Source organism: Microtus pennsylvanicus, chromosome 14 (genome assembly GCF_037038515.1).
Source record: "Microtus pennsylvanicus isolate mMicPen1 chromosome 14, mMicPen1.hap1, whole genome shotgun sequence".
NCBI lineage: Eukaryota > Metazoa > Chordata > Mammalia > Rodentia > Cricetidae > Microtus > Microtus pennsylvanicus.
This window is the reverse complement of record NC_134592.1, coordinates 45,688,173-45,706,163: the sequence shown is the minus strand read 5'-3', so window position 1 is coordinate 45,706,163 and position 17,991 is coordinate 45,688,173. Positions and strand designations below refer to the sequence as shown.

Sequence of the window (17,991 nt, the reverse complement as noted above, 5' to 3'; positions counted from 1 at the left end):
CCTACCAACCAAAGAGCACTGTATTCTGTTTAGTCTCCATGTAGCCCTGGTCTGGCTCTGCCTCCCAAGTGTTGAGATCAAAAGGTGTACAGCACACCCATCTGGCTAAAAACACTGTATCTAACAGATTCCCAAACTCATGGCAAGTCCAGACCATAAACTTTAGTGAAAATAACTTTCTGGTCTGTTACTTACCTGGTCAAGTTAAAAACTCATACTGTATCTTTCACTGAGTTAGCCTTCATTGACCAGCTTCCTAGATCTGCAGAAGCTATCAGCAAACATTTGTCTGCAAGCTACATATGTGCAGTACCCATAGGAAGGATTCCCTGAACTGGAGCTAGATGGCTATGAGCCGCGCATGCAGGAAATCAGAATGTAGGTCCACTTAAGAACCCGCAGGAGGCAGATGGAGGCCAGGCTGGTCTACAAAGCAAACTCCAGCACAGCCAGAGTTAGAGAAGTCCTCCAACCACACCACCCCCCAAAAAACAACTCTCCAGCCCTAAGGCATTTTATTTTTTTTTTAAAAAGAAAATCTTTTTCATCATACATATCAGTATATGTACATACCTCAGGAGGGAAGTTCCCACTCCCCCCCCTAAGGCATTTTTAAAATTATTTCTGGACACAGTAAAACACCACCTATCAGGACTGGGAATTTAGATCAACTGATAAAATGCTCTAATGACAGGAGATACACGCCTTTAATCCCAGCACTCCGGAAGCAGGAGGATCTCTGAGTTCCCTAATCTACTTCAGGAAAGGCTACAAAGCTACAGAGAAACCCTGTCTCAAAAAACGGGGGTGGGGGCAGAAGAACACTAAAAAAAATTAAATTGTTGATCCCAGCACTAGGGAGGCAGAAGTGGATGAATAGATCTGAGTTTGAGGCCAGCTTGTATTTAGAAACCCTGTCTCAAAAAAATAAAGGAAGAAAGAAAGAAAAAAACAACACAACTTGAAGGTCTTCACTTTGTTTTATTCTTATGTACAAAGACTGGCGTTCATCTTTTCCACTGGGTAGAGTCTTGAAGAATCCATTCAAGGTCGCTTAGTCCAACTGCAAAGAAAAAGCAGAGAATTTATTAGATCCTGCCATATTTTACTAGTTCACTCACCAGAGCTACAAAGCAGTTTGCCACAGCTCATCTTAGTCTGACAAAGCTGTCAGGGAGCCTGAACCATTCTAATCTACGATCCTCTCACACTAAGTCACTCAGATCTCCACACTGTATATTACTAGGCTTGCGGTAATAATTAGTATAATGAAAATTATTTCCAATATTGGAATTTTGAACTTAGAAACTGTCCCTGCTGCACAGGAGAGCCCACATAAAATATGTAGGCCCATTAAACACAAGCTTTTTAAAAACTGGTCCCGAATTCGGGTGTGGTGGCTCACACCTTTAATCCCAGCCCTCCAAGGCCAGCATGGCCTACAGAGTTCCAGGGACACAGAAATACCCTGACTTGAAAAAGCAAACTGGTCCAGTTAAAGAGAAAGCTGGTGGTTTTATGCCAAAAAGCAAATTGTTTTTGACCAAAAAAGTGACTTGGGCAATCAACAAAGTTTCAAGTAGCAATAATGTGACCACGACCCCAAAACCCACAAAAGACAAAATACCTTGGCTAAACAAGTCTACCGGGCCCCCAATCTAAGGCTCTTCCCAACCTATGATCTAACGCCCCCAGCAGGACATTTAAGACACGTAGTCGATTAGCAAATCCTCAGCTACTACGGAGAAAGAGCAGGCTCTCCTACCAAGCTGACACCCAAACCCGGCCAAGCATGGGTTTTCCTGCCCTTTCCAGCCCCCTCGGCCTGTGGGTCTCGGTCCGAGGCTCCCGCCCGCACGGGGACGATGGCGTCGGGAGGGCGCGTACCTTAATGAAGCCGATGTCCTTCGCGTACTGCCGGAAACACTGGCGGCACATGTTCAGTCCGTATTTCCGGATCAGACCGTGGCGGTTTGAGCAGACGCGGCTGCACGGGGGAAGAGAAACAGAGGGCATCCAGTCAGGCCATTTCTCACCGAGGACGGCGCACCGCCCGCACCCCGCCCGCCAGTCCGTCCTGCACGGGCCCGTGATGGCGGCGGCCGCCATGGAGGCTCCGAACGCCGGGCCTGCGCGCCGCCCGCGGGCGCCGTCACCTCCAGCAGCCCCGCCGCCCACAGCGGCCCTTTCCCCTACGCACAACCCCACCATCCGCTTCTCACCAGGAGCGGGATCCCTGGCCGAACTTCCGCGGGTGACTCCAGTAGAGCTGCTGGTGACCCATGTTGCCTCACTGACGGCCGACGAGCCAAAAGGAGCGAGCCAACGCACGCATGCGCTCTTCAAACTTTCCGGAGCCACACTTTACCCAGAAGACACCGCTCAGGCGTGACGCGTGCGCAGTGCAGCGGCGTTGGTGGGGGCAGGGCGGTTTGAGTGACAGCTCTCGAGACGACGGGGCGGGCACAGTGGCTGACGTCACCGCAGGCAAACCTCTAGTATCTTCCCGGCCGCGGTGCCGATCGCCGGGCGCGGTGGCGCACGCCTGTAGTCCCAGCTACTCGGGAGGCTGAGACAGGAGGATCGCTTGAGTCCAGGAGTTCTGGGCTGTAGTGCGCTATGCCGATCGGGTGTCCGCACTAAGTTCGGCATCAATATGGTGACCTCCCGGGAGCGGGGGACCACCAGGTTGCCTAAGGAGGGGTGAACCGGCCCAGGTCGGAAACGGAGCAGGTCAAAACTCCCGTGCTGATCAGTAGTGGGATCGCGCCTGTGAATAGCCACTGCACTCCAGCCTGGGCAACATAGCGAGACCCCGTCTCTTTTTACGTTTTCAACGTTATTTTACATCGTTTTCTTAAAGATTTTTCTTTAAGACCGCAAGCTTTTAAAAATTTTTTGAGGCAGAAAACCGAGTTTAGCCATCGCTCAACACTGACACCTACTGGCGTGAATTTATAAAACAACTTAAAACAACTGCAATGATCAGGCGTCAACGATAGGGGTCTCTTTCCCTCTTATTAAACAACGGCTTTTCCGTTTTTGGATTTGATACGCTCCACCGAGAGATAAAACAACTTCTAGAGATTGGCGAACAATGTTAAGGTGTTCAATATTTCAATATACTTGAGTATATCACCTTTAGTATACTTCATACCTAAAAGTACTTGGTACATTTAATAATAAATGTAAAAAAATAATAATTTTTTTCTGTTGTTTTTGTTGTTTGTTGTTTTTGTAACAGTCTCCCTGTGGAGTCTAGGCACGCCGGGAACTTGCTATCTGCCCAGAGTGGAATTACATTTGCCTCCATTCCAAGTACTGGGCTTGGACCACCAACAGCAGTTTAGGTGGCTAAATTTGAAGAAAGAAGTAATTTGAAATAAAGGGTGCTTTGGATTAGGTAATTTGATACCAAAACAACTAACAATAAATTTCAGAATGCAAGTAAATATCTGATCTAGATGCCATATTTCCACAGAAACATAAAATTGTACATAGTCCTGAAATAAAAGCTTTAACTAGTTCTACAGGGTGTAGCGCGGTGTGCAACAATAAGGGGGGGGGGGGGACGACACGACTCTGAACAATAGCTCTTATGAGAATCCTTCCAATCCCACTTCTGTTTTCCTTTTTAGCTTTGATGACGTATAATACAACTAAGCAAGCATTTGGGACACAGGCCTGAAATACTCCCCATGCTAGACAAAGAATAAAGTCAATAGTGCCAAAGCATGCTGGCTTCTCGGTACCTTATTTTTGGTTCATCTATGCGGCCCTGGTTGCTATTGGTGGGATCAATGACTTTACGACTTTACCAAAGAAAGTAGTAGCCCACTCCTCCTAGCTAGTCGGCCGTTCTCGAAGAGTCTGGCAGATCTCTTTGATCAGGTCTCTTGGGATCCAAAGAGCATCTGTGTTTTCCTAGCCGCCTCTGAGAGACTGGCTAGCATTATGCCAGTGAGTCTGGGCCAATCTGGAAAATGTATGCTTGCAGGCTTGCGTGTACTCACCTGCCAATTTGCTGATAATTGCCAAATTATTATATTGGATAGACTTCATCATTCCAGAATCGGTGAGATGGCTCAGTGATTAAAACCATTGGCTCCTCTTCCAGAGGACCTTGGTTCCATTCCCGGCTGCCACATGGTGGCTTCACAGCTGTCTGTAACTCCAGTTCCAAGAGATCTGACACCCACATGCAGGCAAAACACCAATGCACGTAAAATAAAAATAAATAAAGAATTTTTAAACAAAGAGTTATGGTCCCAACCTTTGGGAAGGTGCTAATGATTGACTCTATATTTGTATTTATATTATTTATATGTCTTATATTTGCTAGCGAAGCACTATCACTGACTTCACACTCACTACTTTCAGCGACAATCGGTGTTCTCTGTGCTCTTAGACAGCCTAGCAGTTTAGGTAAAATCAGATAGAAAACCAATTCCACCTGGGTGTGGAATTAATCCCAGCACTTGAGAGGCAGAAGCTGACAGATCTCTGAGTTTGAGGCCTACCTGGTCTACATACCAAGTTCCAGGCCAGTCAGGGCTATATTATGAAACCCTGTCTCTAAATTAAATCAAATTTAAAAATAAAATTTTAGAAATGCCAAAACCAACTTACAACGTTCAGTAAAAGTCTGTTTGTTGGCGAGGTGTGTGGTATACTCCTTTAATCCCAACATCTCTGTGAATTGGAGCCTGGTTTACAGAGAAAGTTCCAGGCCAGCTAGGGCTGCTTAGTAAGATGCTGTCAAAGAAAAAAAAACTTCTTTCTTGAGTCAGGTGTGGTAGCGCATTTGGGAAGATAAGGCTAGAGAATCAAATTTAAATGTGAATTCAAAGCCAGCTGAGCTATAGAGCGCGGGTGCAGGTCAGCCTGAGCCACATAAAAGGATCCTATCTTTAATAATAATGATGACAGTGATTGTGCTCGCCAGAACAACTATTGACTTTAAAATTCGTATTACTCAAGGTTCTCCAAAGGGACAGAACCAATACACTATGTGGGTAGATGGATAGCTAGATAAATGATTGATATCCATATTGTGATATCCATATTGTTAAGGTATATATATAATATATATTATATTTCTAATATACTATATTAGAAAAATTGGCTTACATACCACCTGCAAGCTAGAAACCCTAAGATGCTGGTAGCATGGCTCAGTCCAATCCAAAGGCCTCAGAAACTGAAGGCTTGACAACTGAGGGTGTCCTGTTAAAAGTACTAGAAAGATCACACACACACACACACACACACACACACACACACCCCGCTTCCTGGTGCCTATGTAGTGGAAGTTGGATCTTCCTCACTACTCTGCTTTCTCATCTGTCTTCTCTAGAAGAACCCTCATAGACACCTTCAGGAACAGTGATGTAATTTGTTTGTTTTATTGGTTGGTTTTTTTAATTTTTTATTATGTATATAGTGTTCTGTCTACATGTATGCCTGCTGGTCAGGAGAAGGTGCCAAATCTTATTACAGATGGTTGTGAGTGACCATATGGTTGCTGGGAATTGAGCTCAGGCCCTCTGGAAGAGCAAACAGTGCTCTTAACCACTGAACCATCTCTCCAGCCCCTGTTTGTTGGTTTTTTGAGACAGGGTTTTTCTGTGTAGCATTGGCTGTCCTGGAACTTGCTCTGTAGACCAGACTAGCCTCAAAATCACAGAGATCCACCTGCCTCTGCCTCCCAAGTGCTGGGATTAAAGGCATGGGCCACCACTATCCACCAATATTCTTTAAACCAATCAACTGATATCCAAAATTAAGCATATTGTTTCATGCAAATTTTTTTAAAAATTGAATTTAGTTATAGAGAGTAATCATGTACATGCTAATATAAAGTATCAATTTTAAATTAAATTTATAATTTTATTTTATATATGCATACTGTATCTATATCATTTCCCCCTTCACTCTCCTCCCTTAAACCTGTTTCATGCCTCCCTTCTTCTCAAATTCATGGCCCATTTTCTTTCATTATTACTGTCATATATTTGTAAATAAATATAAAAATGCAGCCGCTGAATCTATTTAGTGTTGTCTATCTGCATATGTTTTCAGGGCAGACTACTTGGGATTGGATAACCATTTACAGGACTCACGCTGAGGAAGACTAGTTCTCTCTCTCTCTCTCTCTCTCTCTCTCTCTCTCTCTCTCTCTCTCTCTCTCACACACACACACACACACACACACACACACACACACACACACACACACACACACAGCAGTCTTAATTACCTTGTAGCTCTTCCTCTAATGTTTCCTTATGAGATTTCCCCCAATCCCATTTTTGTGTCAACTGCTGTTGCTATTCTCTAGGTCTTGTTAAGGCAGCTACACTGTTTCCATGAGTGTCCTTTGCCTGACATATTCAGGAGATACAATCCGGAAGCAGATGTGCTTGGCCTCTGGCTCTTAGAACCATTCCACCTCCCTCTTCTGGGAGGTTGCCTGAGTCTTAGGTGTTAGCGATTGCGGTGTAGATGCCCAGGAGGGGCTGGGCATCCGTCTCAGAGTCAGCTGTTCTCTTCATTTTGTCCAGCTGTGGCTTGCTGCCAAGGTCTCCCTCTGCTGGGAAGAGGAGCAGCGTTGATGGACGGAAGGAGCTATGCTTGTGTTTGGGTACAGAGATAAGGGTTAGAATGAGGTTGGGATTTTTTCTGGTTTAGGATGGATGACGATTCTCCTTTAAGATCCTTGACCTCGCTAGCCACGGGTAGTCGGCCAAGTTTTCAGTACCAGGCAAGGTTTCCCTCTAGCTGAATGGTTCTCGTGTCCAATAAGACAGCTGTTGATTAACTCCCAAGAGATAAGTACCACTATTGCACCTTTAGGAATACCTTAGATATTCTAAGATATCTAATATGCTAGGTGGGGGGGGGAGTTAAAAGTTTATGTACTTTAAATTTTGTCTATGTCTTAAATCACTGCTTTTAGGTTTTATTCTAAAATTCTTGTGTGTCCATGTGTTTGTGTGCATGTGTGAGAGAGAATCCTTAAGAAAGTCAGCCATAGAGTCACTAGGGATATGGCTTAATAACAGAGGACTTGTCTAGCTGCTGCGAAGCCCTGGGCTCAAGTCCTTTCACTGTTTTGTTTTGGTGGTGGTTGTAGTTTAAAATAAATTTCCCTGTGATACTTTTATTTTTTCACATTACATTTTAAAACTTGAATCCATTTAAAGCTAACTTTTTCTGTCCCACTCCCAAGGTAGAGGAAGACTGAATCAGAAGAGAGACTAAATGGCTATCTACTTTTAAAAGAAATATGAATTTAAGATGAGCCTGCTCTGTTTGCTAAACAAATAGCACATATTCCTATAATTTAAATAGCATATCTACACGTACTATCGATTCATCCTTTCTGCAAATATGCTCTGAGTGCCTCCTCTGTATAAACACTAGCTAAGTCTTGTAGATAACACTGATGACTCAGAACCCAGAAGCCGGTAGTCTAGAGGTTAAGACAGGCATAACTAACCATAACCGGGTGTGTTAGGATTCGATGCCTTTGTGTTCCAAGACAAAGCACTGCCCCAGTAATACGCATAGTTAAAAATAATAATAAACACAATTTATTGAGAAAAAGAAAGCACTGCTGAGAATAGAAGTGGACGAGGAAGCTGAAAAAAAAAAAAGGATTGGTTCTCATGGGACTTTTACATAGTAATGGCCTCTCCCAAATTTGTACCACAGGGGTTCTTTTTGCAAGTACTTGCTCTGTTAGGTCCATGAAGCCCAGGAGAGGGAGGTCTTTCTTGGCACACTGGCTGTGTTCTATTTGCTATATGAAGCACAAGTGGGCAAGGGCTGCCAGTCTTTGCCAACTGGCTTCAGTCTCTGGTCCCTGCACTCCACAATGAATAAGGCTGATTATGGGAGCAGATGAGAACATTCAGAGACATTCAGTCTATCATCAGTCGAATGCCTAGTATGTGGCAGAAACTCGGGAAAATAAATGAAAGGAAGTTTTAGGTGTTATTGGAGTTTTCAAGAAGGAAAACCGGTGCCGGGCATGATGGTGACAATACTGGGCGGAAGAAAGGTAAAAAATCAAAAATATGAATGTATGAGGGAATACTAAACGGGTGTGGGGTGTGGATGACAATTTATTATCTTTGCCTCTCTCCTGTGGTTTTTCAGGATGCGAAATCAACGCACGCAAAAACTTCAACACGCTATATGTAAGCAGGGATGTTCATTGCTTAACCATAATTTTACCACAGCTAAATTGAAAATCCGTGTTTCTGAACGCGATTTCATAATTACAAAAGTGCAGTTTGGATAAAGGAACGAGAAGCGAAGGTGGGTGTCAAAGTCCTTCCAAGGCTCAGCAGCCGATCACCGCCACAAAGTGAAGTTTTGTGGGCGAGCATCGCCTCGCCCGCCCCCGTCACCTAAAGCTGCGCTCTGACTTGACTGATGCTGCCTGGCGAGAGCTCGTCCTCAGCGGCGCACGTCCCAAATGCCTGACCGGGTCAACAGGGCGACCCCTGCCTTCCCGGGTAGCCCCAGCCCTGGGTGTGAGGAGAATTGCAAGGAGCGCCCGGACAGCCCGACCCGCGCGCCCCGGGACCCACCCCACCACCTGTCAAGGAAAACATGGCGTCCTCAGCGATCGCCTGTCCGAAGCCTGACGGACGGTCCTCCGGCGCGCACCGAGCATGCAGGGATTCACTCAGAAAACATAAGGCAATGCTAAACACGGGCATTCCACCCGTCCCACGGGGAATTTGCCGTGGAACTCCGGGAAGTCCCAAAGCCCGCGGACGCAGGCGGGTCACGGGCAGCCCTGGCGTGAAGGCCCCCGGAGGCCCCGCCCTCCGGGTGGCGCCAAATTTCAAAGGCCGGGCGGCCGGGAGGCGGCTGTCGGGGAGATGAGGCTGCCCTGTGAGGTGGAGGTCCTCAGCCGGCACTTGCCGGTCTTGGGGCTCAAGAGCCGCGGCAAGGGCGTGCGAGCGGTGGTGAGCCTGTGCCAGGCGCCGCACGCCGAGTCGGGCGGCCGCGCCTGCCTGCTGGTCTCCACCATGAAGGACAAGCGCGGGACCCGCTACGAGGTGAGCGACCCGGCCGCCCTGAGCCTCCTTCCTCTCGCCGCCGCCCCCCGGGGGTGTGACTCGGTGACAGCGACGCGGCCTGCGTACCGCCCGCCTCTGACAGCGATGTGAGGGCGGAGGGACCCCACAGCCTCGTTCATTCAAGCGTGCCGCCCCGGTGTTTTTCACAATAGATGTCATGAGGAGATGGTGAAGAGGGGTTGGGTCTGGAGCTCAGTTGTGAAAAGCTTGGCAATAAATCCTGAGGTTCTGGGTCCAGTCTGCAGCACACACAGGCAGAATGCATGTGCCGGGGACTACTAGCCAAAGTTGAGTTTGCGCTAAATCTGACAGTCGTTGTCATTGTCTTCGCTGTCGCTGTTGTGAAAGTTGTTTACCTGTGTCCTCTGCTTTACTTCATAAATGCTTGGCCCGCGCGCGGTCCCGAGATTGTTTGTACCTGTAGGTAGGGTGGCAAACTCTGGAGTCGTCTGCCCGTCACTGAACCGAAATTTGAAAAGGAGATTTATAAAATCCGCTCTCCTCCGTTACCAGACACTGCTGTTTGATGAAAACAGGATGTCTTTGTGTCCACTATGGAGATGAAGGAACGATTCATCACCTACCCTTTTTATCTGATTTTTTTAGTGCATTTTATACGTTTTCTAGGATTCTTTCCCTTATATGTTATAGTTCATAGCAAATACTTAGTTGAGGAAAGAGAGGGTTTTTTGTTTGTTTGCTTGGTTTTTTGGTTTTTTTGAGACAGGATTTCTTTGGTACCTGTCTTGGAACTAGCTCTTGCAAATCAAACTGTCCTCGAACTCAAGAGATCCACCTGCCTCTGCCTCCCGAGTGCTGGAATTAAAAGGTGTGTGCTACTACCGCCCGGCTACAGTACTAACTTTTTGAAGCTATTTATTTTTATTTACTTATTTACTTTTGAAGTGCTGGAGATTGAACCTAGGCCCTTGTGCATGCTAGGCTAGCTGTAGCACTATGTAACTAAAGATGGCCTTGATTTCCTGATTCTCGAGCCTCTCTCTCGCAAGTGCTGGGATTACACACAAGAACCATTACACCTGGTTTGTACTACTGAGTTAAGGATAGAACCACAGGTTCATGGTAAGCGTTCTACCCTCTGAACTACATTTTCTTCCGTCCCAGCTAAATTGTAAATTGTAGTCTAAATTGTTTACCCACTGTTAAGGAGTCCACGTCTCCTGTTGTCCTTCCTTTATCCTGTCCTTCTCTCCTTCAGGTAAGACTTTAACTGCAGTTCTAGTTCTGGGAGAAGTTTTTTTTAAAAAACATACTTATTTATTTTGGATTTTGTTTTGTTTTTGAGACAGGGTTTCTCTGTAGCTTTGGAGCCTGTCCGGGAACTAGCTCTTGTAGACCAGGCTGGCCTTGAACTCACAGAGATCCATCTGCCTCTGCCTGTACTGGGATTAGAGTTGTGAATCACCACACCTGGCTTCCCAGGAAAAACTTTAATGCAGATCTAATTGTGCTTCTCAGTTTAAATCCTTAGTGAATTTTATGGTTCTTATCTCTTTCACTCTTAGGTGTCTGTTTTCTTTCCATACATATTTGCTCTCCTCCCCACTTCCCACCTTTTCTCCTTGTTAAATTCCTGAGTTATTGGCTTCTCACAGTTACCAGCTCTCCCTTCCTGGCTTTGCATATGTTGCCTCCACCTGGAATGCTATTTCCTCCTATTCCCCTTACTACATACCCAATGTGTTCTAGTCCTTCAACTCTCTCACCTTACAATCCCATTTCTACTCCTAAACTGGGTGAGGCTTCCTTGCCTAGGTTATAGTAACCCCTACTTAGCTTTTTGTTGTACTTTTTAATAACTGTGGTTATTGTCTCAGACTGTGGTTTTGGTTTTTCGAGACAGGGTTTTTCTTTGTGCCCTGACTGTCCTGGAACTTGTGCTGCTGTCGACCCTGTTGGCTGGCCTTCAACTCACATAGATCCGCCTGCCTCTGCTGTGATTAAAGGCATACGCCACCACCGCCTAGCTAACCATTCTTATTCAACACTGCTCCAACTTTTTATCTTGGTGCCTAGTACACAGCGGCCTCTCAGCAAAGAGTTATTGAAGTCTAAGGCTAAAGCATCAGTTATGAAAAGTTTTGAGCACCAATTATATCAGTCACTGTTCTAGCTCAGAGGTTACCATAGCAACAAGACAGACTTTTTGCTCTCATGGAGTTTGCATACAGTCTAGCTAAAGGCATGTTCACCCGGAATAAGGGACTGAGGCTGTGAAGGTGGGGAGCTACTGCTGGCACTTCTTTCTATAGCCATGTAGCTGGGTTGAGAGAAGGGGAACATTCTCTTAAAATGAAGGAAAGTAGTACCCAGTGTCAGCTGGTTGGAAGCTATAACTATTCACTGGCTTTAAAGAAAAAAGAAAAGCCAACCAAACAAAAACTTCATAAAACACTTAGACTTTGGGACTGAAAGCCAACTAAAACCTGGAAGAAGACTGGTACATTCTAGTTGCAGTAAGTGTTATTGAATAGTCATGACTAGTTTTGTCCTCTCCCTTACCCTTCTCCTTTGATTTTAATTAGCTAAAAGAAAACATTGAGCAGCTCTTCAACAAATTTGTGGATGAGGGGAAAGCCACTGTCCGGTTAAAGGAACCTCCTGTGGACATCTGTCTGAGTAAGGTAGGATATTGAAAACTATAGCAAAACATACACAAGCTAGGTGCAGCTCTCAGCAAGCAAAGTCAGGAGGAGTTCTATAAGCCCAAGTCTAGTGTGATCTACGTGTCAAGTTATTGGCCATCCAGGGTTGCACAGGGAGACCATATCACAAATACTGAAAACAAAATGTTTGCCTGTTAAAGCATCTTGAGAGCCCAAATAACAATTAGAAACAGTTCTTGCAGGTGTATTTTTGTTTGTTTGTTTGTTTGTTTTGAGATAGGGTCTTAGGTAGCCCAAGCTGACCTGAAACTGACAGCAATCATGCCTCAACTTCTCTAGTGCTGGTATTACAGACCTAAGCCACCACTTATAGCTTTCTAGAATCTGTCTTTACTCCTGGTGTAAATACATTGACTTAGTCACTGTTCTATTGCTGTGAAGAGACACTATGACCATGGCAACTCTTCTAAAGGAAAACATTTCATTGGGAGCTTGTTTACAGTTTCAGAGGCTTAGTTTATCATTGTGGCAGAGAGCATGGTAGCGTGCAGATATGTGCTGCCACAGTATCTGAGGCCTTTACATCTTCATCTCTGATCTGTAGGCAGAGAGACTGAGACCATTGTGAGCTGCTTCATGTGGCTGCTGGGAACTAAACCTGGGTCCTCGGCAAGAGTAGCAAATGCTCTTAACTGCTGAGCCTTCTCATCAGCCCAACACTTACTTATTCTGTGTGTATGTATGTGTCTACATGGGTGGAGGTCTAAAGACAACCTTCAAGAGTAGGTCCTCTGCTTCTGCTATTTGGGTTTCAGGGACTGAGCTCAGGATGTCATGCTTAACAACAAGCACCTTTACCCACTGGCCCTCTCACTGCCCCCCAAACTTTGAAAGTTAAAATTTAGACCAAGTGCTAAAATATTTTTTGCAGCTGATTTCAAAATCTGGTTACTAGCCTGTGTATGCAACTGTAGGATTTTTTTAAGGGAAGAACTAAACAAGCATGAAGTATCTAAAATGAGATTTATAAATTGTGTAACTTTTTTTTCAGGCCAATCCTGGCAATTTAAAGAGTTTACTTTCAGCTGTAAGAATGGCTCACAGAGGCTGTGATGTCAATATACCACTTTCAACACTTACACCGGCGAAGACTTCAGAATTTGAGAATTTAAAAACCAAGATGGTTATCGCATCCCAAAAGGATTATCCTCTGAGCAAGAGCTTTCCGTGTTCTCTGGAACATCTTCAGGTTTCTCACTGTAGGCTGGCCCGAGTTGATATGCGAATGCTCTGCTTAAAAAACCTTAGGAAGTTAGACCTGAGTCACAACTGTATAAAAAAGCTTCCAGCCACAATTGGAGACCTCACTCACCTTCAAGAGCTTAACCTTAGTGACAATCACTTGGAGTCATTTAGTGTGTCCTTGTGCCAGTCCACACTCCAGAAGTCACTTCAGAGTTTGGATCTCAGCAAGAACAAACTCAGGGCACTCCCTGTGCAGTTTTGCCAATTTCGGGAACTTATGAATTTAACCCTTAGTGATAATGAACTGATTCAGCTTCCCTTCAAGATAGGACAACTGAAAAATCTCCGTTTTCTAGCAGCAGCTCGTAACAAACTTACAAAACTACCTTGTGAATTTAAAATGCTATCCCTAGAGTACTTGGATCTTTTTGGAAATATTTTTGAAAAACCAGAAGTCCTTCCAATTGTAAAGCTTCAAGTACCATTAACGTTACTGGAGTTTTCTGCTCGAGCTGTACTATCCCATAGGTAAGACTTTCAGTCATAAATATGGTTCTTTGGTAGCATCCTGACAGTCTGATGAAACTCAGGGTGTTATCATTCATAAAGAGGTGGCCCCAGGCACTGGGATCCTCTGCAGGTTCCCTAGCAGGTGGCCTGAGGCCACATAGGAGACAGAGGGATACGCTGTGCTGTGCAGAGAGAGCTCAGGTATAGAGTTTATTCAGTGGGTTATGGAGGGGGAGGGGAGAAGGGAGTACAGATGGGGGCCTGACACACTGGAGAGGTGGGAGATACACTTGCCTCAGCAGAAGGGGGGGGGTTGGGAGTGGGCAAAGCTTGTCTCTTAAAGGGACAGGGTACCCAAGTGACAGACCTGGCCCGCAGATAACAACATTCCCATCTTTTTCTTATAATAAAAAGGCAGGGAGTTAGGCATAGTAGGTTGAAGGAATTCGGATGGCAGGGTCTCAAGACTGCTTCCTGCTTGTTTGTGGGCGGTGAAGTCCTTCTTGGGGAACCTGAGAAAGCTGAGTGCTGGTTACATCTTGGGGTGGTTGGTCACTTTACTCCTGTCCAGGATTTGTGGTGTGGAACTGTCCAGTGTCTCTTAGACCTGGCAGAAGAGGACAATTTAGGAAGAAAAAAATTTTTTCAGGACCAAGGAATTGAGAGGGTTGTATCTGACCTGTTTAAGGTGAATCCTTAAATTCAGCTCCCTGGAACTCACAAGAATTCTTTGAGTTCGTGAAAACATAAGTTTTAGAAAACAGCAAACAGCAGCATATGTATGTCAGAATGACTGACATGTTTTGCACAATGAAAAGTATCTTTAAGACTATGAAATACAACATGAGAAATTTGATAACTTGTATTTGTCCTCATACCTTATAACTTGCAGGTACATATTTTAATAATTTGCATTTGTATATCTTAAAAAGAACATGTTAAGAAGTTGTACTGAAATTTGTTTGGTGAGGTTGTCCTTTGAAACTGACAAAACCTCTCAGCTGTCAAACTACATCAGAGATCTTTGAGAAGGATAAAATTTTAATTGGGGAGTTATTGATTAAAAAATGACAGAGAACTTACCCAGTTGTCTACCTCAGGGTCCTCCATGGTCATTGAGGGTAATATTTGCCTTTGCTGTTTAGCACAGGGCCTGCCTGGTTTTAGAAGGTCTGTGGATTAGGAAATCTGTAGGAAGACAAACCTACCTCAGCCTGAGACAGCTAGGCAGTCACTCCATTTGAATCTTTGTCCACATCTGGAGATCTTCAGTTTAGATGAAAGGCAGTTCGCACAGTGATTAGTGTTTTCACTTGATGAAGTGAATTGCAGATGGACGTTGTTCTGTGCCCATCTGTCTTCATTTTCTTTGGAGGAAATAAAGTGCTGCTGCTAGGAGCTAACCTGTCTTTCTGTTATGAAAAAATCTTTCAATAATTAAACATTTAAATGCCATGTTCCCCAGATCTTTGGGCAGTCAAGGGCTGTTTATTCGGGTATAGATAAGTTATAATACACTAGGCCAGCAGATTAAAACACAGAGTATTTTTGTTTTTTTTTTTTTAAGTTTTTTTGGTGGAATCGGGAAATAGTGGGGCATGTATGATGCCACAGCATTCGGAGGCCAGAGGACAACTTGTGGGAGCAGGTTCTTGCTTTCCACCATGTTAGTTTCTGGGATTGAACTCAGGTCATCGGCCTTGACAACAAGCACCTTCACCCACTGAGCCATCTCACCCTCATCTCAACATCTCAACAGTCAAGTTTTAATAACTCCTTGGCGTGATGACCTACACCTTTACTCCCAGCACTCAGGAGGCAAAGGCAGAAGGATCTCTGAGTTCAAGGCCAGTCTGTTCTAAAGAGTGAGTTCCAGGACAGCCAGGCCTGTTACACTGAAAAACCCTGTCTCAAAAAACAAAAACAAAAAACCCAAAAACTCCTATTGTGATTTTTTTTCTCTATTTTATATGGCTTACTTATTTTTTGCTGTTGTTACAGTACTTTTTACTTGTCTTGTTTTCTCTAACATTTTATTTGCTATCAGTTTTCCCCATAATATAAGATTAGCAAGGGTATGGACTTTTTTTTCTCGCTATTTCCTACTTGTGTATTAAATGTTTTATTTTTGGGCTGGAGAGATGACTTATAGTCAGAGAGTACTGACTCCTTTTGCAGAGGATCCGGATTCAGTTCCCATCACCCACTTAGGGATGCTCACAATCACCTGTAAGTCTAGTTCCAGAGGATCTGGTCCACTGCACAAGGGTGCATCCACACCCGCACATGCTTCCACAGGCACACATACATTGCACATTCATATATTTAGGCAAAACATTCATACACGTAAAATAAAAATAGATACATCTTATTTTAAATATGCTATCACATGTCTGGCTTATATCAGACATTGATGGCTGGATGAGTGTATAGCACCATTTCTCAAAATACAGTGTCCTGAGCAGCTGAAACACCATCAGGTGGATCAGGAAGGAACTAGTTAAAAGTTGCAAGTTCTTGGTGTATACCCAAAACCTACTGAACCAGGAATTTTCAGAATGGGGACCAGCTCTGTTTTAATAAGATCTCCAGGTGCATGTCTTTAATCTCAGCACTTGGGAAGCAGAGGCGGGCGAATCTCAGTGAGTTCAAGGCTAGCCTGGTCTACAAAGCAAGTTCCAGGACAACCACAGCTGTTAAACAGAGAGACCCTATCTCGGGGGTGGAGTAATAAAAGCTCTGATAACCCAGAAATTTGAGGATTTCAATCTGGCACAATGATGAAGTGTGGTTCGTTAAGCCAGACTTGAATTGGACTACTGGCTTCACCCATTTGTATGACTTTAGCACATTAGTTAAATTTTTAATCTCATCTGAAATTGGAATAATATCCACTTTATAGAATTTTGAGGCTAAATGAGCTAATTTATACCAAAACATATAGGACTTGGAAGGATTCAGTAACTGATGGTTCTCTTCCTCCTAGCTCTAAACACTAACTGTAGTTGGTTTCATGAGAATGAACTTCATTGACTTGATTTTTATTCATTGATTGGCTTTTGGCTTTTGTTTTCTTTTGTTGTTCATGTTTCTTTCATATAGATATGGAAGCTAGGAAGTGAACTAGCCTAGTTAGCATCACTGTCAACTTGACACGGTCTAAAATTACCTGGAAAAAAGAGTGTCAGCTGAATAATTAATTTTCTCTATCAGGTTGGTTTGTGGCCATGTCTGTGAAGGATTGCCTTGATTAGTAGTTCACACTAGAGTACTCAGCCCAGTATGGGTAGCCCTGTCTCTGGGCAGGTCCTAGGCTATATAAGGAAGCTGGCTGAACATTAGCCTGAGCTAGCCATGAGTGAGGCGACAAGCAGTGGTCCTCCATGGTTTCTGTGCCCAGCTCCTGCTTGGGTTCCTGTCTGACTTCCCTCACTGCTTTGACTGTGACCTGGAAGGATAACGTGAAGTAAGCCTTTTCTGTCCCTGAGTTGCTTTATGATAGGGTGTTTGTCATAACTTAGGGTGTAATTAGAGCAGGAATACTTAGTGCTTATAAAATAGTAAGATGATATTTTAAAAAAAAAATCAACAACTGGCCTCAAACTCAAACTACCTGCCCCTGTATTTTTTTTTTAAATGGTACTTGAACCTTAAGGTGCAAGTACCCTTCCACTGAGTTATACCTTCTACTCAGTCAGGTCTTGAGTTTAGGATCTTTCTCTTCCAGCCTCCAAAGAAGTTGAGATTACAGCCAGTAAACCCAGCCTTGCTTTTTAAGACAGGGTCTCATGCATTCAGCTTCCTCGGCACATTTTGTTTGTTTGAGATGTCTCCCGTGTAGGCCTGTCTGGCCTGAACTCCAGTCTGCCTCAGCCTCCAGAGTACCTTCAGGATTATACCTAGGAAAACCAAGGGACATTTTGTTGTCTTTTTGCCATCTCTTCGTCCTATTCTTAGCAGTTGGAAAAATAAAATGGTTAGATTGAGTTCCGTCATTATTATTTCATTATAATCCAGTGTTCTAATTCTTGTCTAAACACATGAAATTCACAATATAGTAACATTATGTTTTTCCCCCATTTAGGATTTTGTATGGCCCTGATATCATTCCTTTCCATCTTTGCCGAGATTTGGATACTGCCAAAACCTGTGTTTGTGGAAGATTTTGTCTAGACTCTTTCATTCAAGGAACTGCTACAATTAATCTACACTCTGTTGCCCACACCGTGGTCTTAGTAGATAATGTGGATAGAATGGAAGCTCCTATTATCGCTTACTTTTGTTCTCTAACTTGTTATGTGAATTCTTCTGGTATGTTAAAATAATTATTAATAACAAAAATAAAGTTTCTTAGATGTAGATGGTTGTGTTTTAACAGTAACAAATTGGAGAAAGGGAAGCTTTGTATATTTTCATGGAGGAGAAAATATATTTATCTTCAACCATTTGACTCTGGAATTTAATTAAAACTTAACTTTTGGGGGGTGGATTCATACTCAGCACTTAAGAGC

At 44.1% G+C, this 17,991-nt stretch overlaps 2 protein-coding genes across 4 annotated transcripts; one reads left to right on the top strand and one right to left on the bottom strand.

Annotated features, from left to right (window-relative positions):
* Window positions 1-961: 961 nt before the first annotated feature.
* On the bottom strand, window positions 962-2,383 carry Rps29 (ribosomal protein S29). The gene is made up of 3 exons (XM_075947466.1): window positions 2,223-2,383; window positions 1,888-1,987; window positions 962-1,063 (listed from the first exon to the last, which is right to left on the bottom strand). Exons 1-3 carry the CDS (start codon window positions 2,282-2,284, stop codon window positions 1,055-1,057), a joined length of 171 nt encoding a protein of 56 aa, XP_075803581.1. The 5' UTR covers window positions 2,285-2,383; the 3' UTR covers window positions 962-1,054.
* A 6,498-nt stretch (window positions 2,384-8,881) lies between these two features.
* Lrr1 (leucine rich repeat protein 1) lies at window positions 8,882-17,902 on the top strand. 3 transcript variants are annotated; one of them, XM_075947763.1, is made up of 4 exons: window positions 8,882-9,077; window positions 11,645-11,743; window positions 12,777-13,498; window positions 17,565-17,902. In XM_075947763.1, the coding sequence occupies exons 1-4, from the start codon at window positions 8,898-8,900 to the stop codon at window positions 17,803-17,805; spliced, it is 1,242 nt and encodes a 413-aa protein (XP_075803878.1). In that variant the 5' UTR covers window positions 8,882-8,897; the 3' UTR covers window positions 17,806-17,902. The 3 variants fall into 3 exon arrangements, with proteins under 3 accessions (XP_075803878.1, XP_075803879.1, XP_075803880.1); XM_075947764.1 differs by lacking the exon at window positions 11,645-11,743; XM_075947765.1 differs by lacking the exon at window positions 17,565-17,902 and having other exon boundaries at window positions 11,645-11,738; window positions 12,777-12,949.
* The last annotated feature ends 89 nt before the right edge of the window (window positions 17,903-17,991 follow it).